Source organism: Coffea arabica, chromosome 7e (genome assembly GCF_036785885.1).
Source record: "Coffea arabica cultivar ET-39 chromosome 7e, Coffea Arabica ET-39 HiFi, whole genome shotgun sequence".
NCBI lineage: Eukaryota > Viridiplantae > Streptophyta > Magnoliopsida > Gentianales > Rubiaceae > Coffea > Coffea arabica.
This window is the reverse complement of record NC_092323.1, coordinates 9,329,128-9,336,704: the sequence shown is the minus strand read 5'-3', so window position 1 is coordinate 9,336,704 and position 7,577 is coordinate 9,329,128. Positions and strand designations below refer to the sequence as shown.

Sequence of the window (7,577 nt, the reverse complement as noted above, 5' to 3'; positions counted from 1 at the left end):
AAGAACAAGAATACTTTAAACTACTTAAGCGGTAAAAAATGTCTTTCATCATTTAAAACTTATTTACACATCACTTACATACACATTGGTTTACTTCTATCATCAACACATTTTTTTAATTATCTTTTTTTTTTATCTCACATGCATTGTATTATTACTTTTTTAATAAAATTATCTCAAATAATCTCTTATCTGAATACACTCACAAATTGCATGTTAAAACGATTGATGCACTTCGTTTTGATCACAAATTTATATCTTTCATCATTTTTTCCCCAGGCAAATTGTAGTAACTTTAATGCAATTCATTGTTTTCGATTGATGTTCTGCCAAACGATTTCATTTTATTGTTTAAGCAAACTTTTAGGAAATTCATGCTGTAGTTTCCCAAAAAAAAAAAAAAAACATAGATAGTTTTGGCTGTAAGGCTTTCAAGTTTAGGTATACATACCAATCAAAATGCAATAAGAACAAAGAGAAGTTTAAATTTATAACTATATGAAAGAAATGTGGTTGATTCGTGAAAAACACATAAGTATAAAAATTTCAAATTTCACTAGGCGGTAGTATATCCTAATATGGTTGAGCTTCGGGGCGACCCGGTACGGAGATATTGATAGGCTTGTCACAGCTTAGCCCATAAGATTAGTGGACCGGACTAGTCCGATCGTTCCAACATAGAAGATTAAAAAGTCGAGTTCTTGACCGAATAGTGAATAAAATCCAAGTTGGTACCTCCACGCCCCCACCCCAGCGCAAAAAAAAAAAAAAACTTACAATTTATTCTCCTAACGTATATACTAATTCTCATTTATTTTATAATATTAATTTGTGTCACTTAACCCCAATAAGTTAAACCACCAGTCTGGCTGGTGGCCACCATCAAACCTTTAAGGCTTGGTGGGGTAGGAGGCAAAGACACCAATTACCACATTAAAATGTGAATTTGCTTCAAAAAATCCAGACAGGTGCGTAGTGCACCAATTTGGTCCGGTAGTGGTTCAATCTCCTCCGAGTTACACTTGGACCTCCTTAGGTCCACCCCCTCCCCCTAGTGTAGGATAGATTAGGATATACTACAGTTGTCTTCTCCGAAAAAAAAAGAAAAAAAACCCCGATAAGGTAAAGTTACTCCTCTGCTATGATTTTTTTTTTTTTTTTTGCCTTCTCTAAGCTGTTTCTTCCAAATTAGTTTTCTTTTTTCAAATATTTGTATTTGAACAACAAAAAATTTTCTCTATCGACGAGTTTCCTCTTTTAAGAACTTTTATTCATTAAAGAATCAAACCTTAGTGTATTTATGTATTAATATTATTTCCTTACATGTTAGAGATTCTAAATTAATTTGTCCCTCCTTTTTTGCATTATGTGTTATAATTCATCCTAATTGGAAATTTAGGGTATTCATTATTTAATTTTGAAATAAAAGAAACTGTATATATTTTTATAACTGAACGATTCAAAATCAGTTACCGATTTTTATAGGCATAGTAAAGTGTCGGTTATTTGGACAATTTTTTGTTCCTTTTTTTTCCCTCTAATGGATCATTGTTTATTAGGGTTTATTATATTATTTTTTTAAAGTAATCAATTACATCTATTCCTTTCACCGCCATCAACTAAAGTGATCAACCACGAGTAAAATTTCATTGTAAAAGAAAGAAGAAAACTCGAAGATAAAAAATTTAGCATAATAGAGGGGTATTTTCATTTCTTAGGGGTTTAAACGACACAAAATAAATGCTAAGAGGCAAAGTGAGAATCAGGGTATACTTTATGAAGATTAATTATAATTAACCCAAGAAAAACAAATACATTTTAGAAATTCATTGCTTGACTCTGTACTTACAAGAAGTTTGGTTTAATAGCACGCGAGTGTTAAGGTTGGCCAGTTCCTTTAGGAGGGACCTTTAATTTCAGCTTTGATACATAGGTACGTTTTGGGTCTCCTTTACAAATACAAATGCGGTATTGTGACTTGAATGTAATGATGTACAAGTAAAGAAGTAGAAAATCTACTTACCTTCCCATGTTTGCCTTCTTGTGAACGGAGTAATTCAGAGTAAAAGCAACAACTTTCTGCGCGAAGTAGAAGAGTTAACGTAACCGATTGATGTTTAACTCGACGCTAAGTACAAGGAGGCAACAACTTCTGACGTAGTAGGAAATTGACCTGCTAAGCCAAACATGTAACAATCAAATTGAAGCTGTTCGTTATATCCTACGAATTCATTTAAGGAACTATTTTTTTGACCATCATTATATATCCTCACGTACGTATAGCATACGCAGTATGCATTATCCAGGGAGTACTTGGTGTAAAAGTAGTTGGGGTCCATAAGAGAGGGAGGCAAGTCGAAATCAAGGCGGCGGAATTGGGGGACCATAAAAGGTCCACTTCCGGTAAACTTGCTCGTTATCTTTCGCACTTTAGAAATGTAGTTTAGAAGATGTAGCAAGGGATTGATCACAGGAATTAGGATGGTGCAACCACCTTATACATCAGCGTCAATTAACAGATATGTCTAGTGAAGTGGACGCGAAGAAATGGTTTTACTAACTTATTCAATATCGTTTTATGTACTTACTTTAGGTAATCATCATATGGAAAATCAATATCCCAGCATCCCACCACCACCACCACCACCACCATAACTAATACTAACCAACCAACACCTTCTCGATCTTCAACTAGTATATACCATGGTGAAGTGAAATCATCCGAATTAAAGACATCGTCGTCTTGGTCATCGATCAACTAGCTTCAAATACCATTGATCGAAGTGCTAGGAAGGAATAAATAATACACATTACATGCCGTGGGCTGTGTAGGCTGGGCAGCTGACTGTCAAGTGATGAACATGGAGGGTGAAGGAGGAGGAGTGGTGGTGAGGGGAAGAGTAGAAATCGACATGAGGCAACCTTTTCGTTCTGTGAAGGAAGCAGTGACGCTGTTTGGGGAAAAGGTTCTAGCCGGTGAAGTCATTGGAAACAAGCTTAAACAGGTTCTAGCCGGTTATTTCTTTCTTCTTCCCCCCCCCCTACCTAAACTCACGTTGTCTCCCTTTTAATCTTTCTGTATTATCATATTCCTGTGTTCTAATCAGAAATAAGCAATTCAGGCAGCGTATATATATACTGGATTATCCATTTACCTTAGTTTGATCAAATTCTACAAATCATGGTGGTCATGTGAGGCACGCAATAGTCAGTCATGCATTTTGTACTAACTTGCAACTCCAGGCAAGCCACAGAATTTCAAGCATGCACCCTTTAAGCGAAAATTCTGAATGAATAGCAAAGAATTCTATAGAATCTTTGAAATTGGAGAAATTTAAGTGAAAGACATTCGAGATATATATTTAATGTCAGTGAATTGTACGCAAGAAACTTCCTTACTGTTAGTTTCTTTCTTTAATATTCAGTCAGTTTCTGCTGAAGTTTACAATCCACTAGGTACAGGGCTGGGTATTTAAATGACTTTGATTGTGTACGGCCGACTGACTGAATGCGTTTCTTTCTGTGTTCAGATGCAAGCAAGAGGCGATGCTGAACAGCCACACCAATCTAAAATAGGAACAGTGACAGCCGAGCTTGAAGAGACAAAAAGAAGCCTTGAAAAGTCTAAAGAAGAAGGAAATCTAATGGCATACTACCTTCATTCGCTCAAACTAGAGCTTGAGCAGACAAAGAAGGAGCTACAGCAGCTGAAGGGCTCGAGGGAATTAACTGATCATCACAAACCAACACCATCACTCGATCCTGAGATTGAAGAACTCAAGTTCATTGAAAACGCAAGCACCAAAGTTGAAGTCAAGAGTACACAAACTCAGGGGTTCGAGGAGCTCGAAAGGAAGAGGTCAGTCAAGTTTGCTAGTCCTCCACTGCTAACTCGAGTGATTATTAGCAAAGAAGAAGATGATCGTCCTCATCATCGTCAAGAGGGAGTAAATTCAAGCTCTTCAGTTGGAGAAAAGAAATTGAAGAAGAGGCCATCATTTGGATTTTTGTTTGCCAAAAAGAAGGGGCACCAGAAAAGTACCGGACCATGAATCAATGGCCTCATTATTCGTTGGGCAGGCTATTCTTCAAGCTCGTCGTTTGAGGCATGAAATAAGGCCATTCCGGAATTTTGTTTACAGGTTATAGTGTTCTCTTCAAAAGAAGCGCATGCAAGCTAGAGCTCATGGTTAAAATTCTATCAATCCATATTAATAACAATAATGTAATCGTTTATTTCATTGAAATCTTTGAAACTAATAGCAGTCCCTTCAACGAGTACTAAATAAAATGCTTCATGACTTCAAAATAACAAAAAATTTCGAGAATGCCACCTTTAATTAAGTGGAGGCCAAAATACATATCCAAGGGAGCTAGTAACCTTTTCTCCAAGAAAGAAGCTTTTCATGGCTCGTGCAAAGTGAAGAATCTATATATATATATATGCTGAATGATGAGAGACACTACTAAATTTTGTCTCTGACAAAGGTGACCTATAATATAATGGTGGGAAACAGTTTCCTTCTAGCTTAATCGGTGAAACAGATTCCACGCAGCCACCCTTAATTAGACTTCTACCATGATGACAGATAATGCAAAGGTAACGCTCTGGGGATGCATTTGTGGGGCAAATTAAAGTTCCTGTTGGCGTCCGAACTCGATGAGAGGGACAGCAAATCCAAAACTATGGTCGACCGAAGATTTTCCCTCAAGTACAACAACAGGAATGTATGCTCCAAGCTCCACTGCTCTTTTTTTTTTTTTTGTCAGCAACGATACATTTGTATAACCTACTCTATCCTAATCTAGGGGGGAGGGGGAGCCTAAAGAGGCTGTTGTAGGGGCTAGTGGGTATACAGACCCAACTAGACCAAGAGAGTGCTATGGCACAACCCTTAGATTACTCAAGCACTAATTCTTAAAGAATGATATACATCGAGGCTAGAGGTGGCAATTTGTCCCAAGTCCCAATGGGTTACCCATGCCCATGGAGACTTTGGGCGGGATGGATACTAAAATTTGATATTGGGTTTAAAATGGGACAAATCCCAATTGTACCCATTAATTGATGGGAAATTTTGGGAAATACTTGGGTACCCATTGGACTCAAATTGCAAGGGCTCCGTTTGGATTAGCTATTTTTAGGGGGTGTTTTTGAAATATTTTATTGTAGTAGTGTATATGAAAAATTTTTACGATAAAATTTTTTTGAAATATTTGATATACTAATATGGATGGAATGTTTTTTTGAGTTATTGTATATTACTGTAATATTATATTTGAAAAACTTATTTTTTGAAAAAATAGCCAATCCAAACGGAGTATTAGATTCAAAAATTATCTTTAACAATTTTTATAGTCATACCAGCGAATATAATCTAGTAGTCTTCTTAGTCATTATCCACAAGAATTTTCAGTATTTCAGTTAGTTTAAACCTGTCATCCTTGGACAATGATGAGAATAAATATTCAACACCCTAAGTACCTTGGCCATCTTGATATATGTTGGAATATGGTTGTATATCTATCTTTTCCTTTATTTATTAATCCAATTTTTGGTGAAAATTCTGAGTATAAAGCACTTGCATGTTTATTTAATAAAACTAAAAGAAATTTAATAAATCAAAAATATTAAAATTATATAGAAAATAAAAAATGAATTAAAGGAAAAAAAATATGTAGAAAATAGATTTGGGTATTGGGCGGGATCAATCTAAACCCATCCCAAAGTGATCCCGCCCAAGTTAGTCCCAAAACACATATGGGTAAGGTTGGACCCAAACCCATATGACTCGGTTCCATCTCAAACCCAAGCAAATCCCGCCCATTTTGCCACCTCTAATCGAGGCAATGGCCGCATCCCGAGGACCAATATTTCTTTGTTTGTGTTATCAGTAGTGTGTTTTTTCACCATATTCTTGCAAGAAAGAACGATACAAATAACAGGAAGACAGAACAAAAGTCACCATCCAATTAGCAGAGGACACTTTCACAAAGAGTTTGATATGGTCGGTAGTTAGTCGGTTATAGTGAAAAGAATTGTGATCAGAAAATACATTAGAGATGTGGTGAAGGCATGCATGAATTTGTTCATTCACTGCGTACGATAATATATATTTACTCCTGATATAGTATTAAGCTTTGCACGATCTCTGAAACGAGCTAGCTACTAGTACAAGAAAAAACTATGGCACATGTATACATGTGAAAGATTACACTTTGAGACAAAAATCTTCAACTGCATTCCATTGTCGAACCCCAAAGCCATGAAACTATTGGCCCTTTTTTTTAAAATTATTATTATTTAAAATCCTCCTTTCCTGCCTCCATTCACCACTGAAATAAGTCAAAGTAAAGGATTATTAGTTACATTTTTTTTTAAAAAAAAAGGATTATAAGTTACAGAAGAAGAAGAAGAAGAAGAAATTGAGGCCAGGGTTAAGTTACAAAAACAGAAAAAAATCAGTCTGACGTTCGAAATTCACAGTGCGTGAAGTGCAAAAATTAAGAGAAATGTAATGGTAGAAGAGAAAATGGCAACTTGTTCCAAAAAAAGTACTAAAAGAAGAGCTACGTGACAAATCTCAACTTAATAGCTCGTTACACCAATACTACTCTATTTTTTAATCTGCAATGATAATTGAACGAGGAGCAACTTATTTCTCGGAAAACAAGAAAATAGTTGATTTAAAATTGTTTATTTTTAAGTTTTATACTATGATTGATCTAAGAAATCACGATCTTGGGACAGGGTGCATAAATTTGAGGCACATGCCCCTCAAAAACTTCGTAGCTGGGTTCGGCTCCGAATTTTGCGGGAGCAGCAACCAAGAACAATCTTAATTAAATGGGAAAAATGGTAGTATTTTTTAGGGCCTAGAAACTAATTTAGTAATTTAGTTGGCATCTAGAATTCAGAAAAGAGGAAAAAACCTGAGGAGCCCTTAAACTATTGTCGTTGTAATCTTTTGGCCCCCCATCTAAAATTTGTTTCTGATTGATCCTTAAACAATTAAAAATGCATACTTTGAGGACTTCTGATGACTTTAACCACAAATCTGACCGAAAGTAAAGGGCATTTTTGTCCGTTCATGTTTGCACCCTCGGGACCAGCAACTAAGTAGCGTAAAAAGAGATTGAAAGCTGCAACTCTTCAATTCTTAAGCAAGGCAAAATCGAAGCAACGGAAATCCTTTCCAAAAATCGAGTTTTGGCCATTTGTTGAAATTTCATCTTCTTCTTCTGCAAAAGAAAGAAAAATTAGGGTTTTCTTGCACATATAACATTGGAAACGACGAGGTCGAAGATGCCAAGATCAAATCCAATACCTCCAATGTGTGGCTGCGGATTGAGTACCATTCTGAAAACGTCATGGACTCCACGGAATCCAGGTCGAAGATATGCGGAATGTCCAGTTGCTCAGGTAATGGATAGCAGTAATTTAGTGAAGTTGTTAGTAATTGCTGAGGTAAGTTGTTAGTAATTGCTATTTTGTTATGAATTTGAATTTGGGTTAGGGATGCAAGTATTGGAAATGGATAGATGAAGAAATGTGTCCGCGTTCAGTGGAGATTATA

At 36.0% G+C, this 7,577-nt stretch overlaps 1 protein-coding gene across 1 annotated transcript; it reads left to right on the top strand.

Moving 5' to 3' along the window:
* Nucleotides 1-2,534: 2,534 nt before the first annotated feature.
* LOC113700186 (WEB family protein At2g17940-like) lies at nt 2,535-4,260 on the top strand. Its single transcript, XM_027220701.2, has 2 exons — nt 2,535-3,005; nt 3,531-4,260. The coding sequence occupies exons 1-2, from the start codon at nt 2,856-2,858 to the stop codon at nt 4,050-4,052; spliced, it is 672 nt and encodes a 223-aa protein (XP_027076502.1). The 5' UTR covers nt 2,535-2,855; the 3' UTR covers nt 4,053-4,260.
* The last annotated feature ends 3,317 nt before the right edge of the window (nt 4,261-7,577 follow it).

Bases quoted from the DNA above. Each gene is read 5' to 3' on its own strand.
- LOC113700186 (XM_027220701.2), top strand. From the start codon at position 2,856: ATGAACATGGAGGGTGAAGGAGGAGGAGTGGTGGTGAGGGGAAGAGTA. The intron at 3,006-3,530 runs GTTCTAGCCGGT...TTCTGTGTTCAG, and splicing joins TTGGAAACAAGCTTAAACAG to ATGCAAGCAAGAGGCGATGC.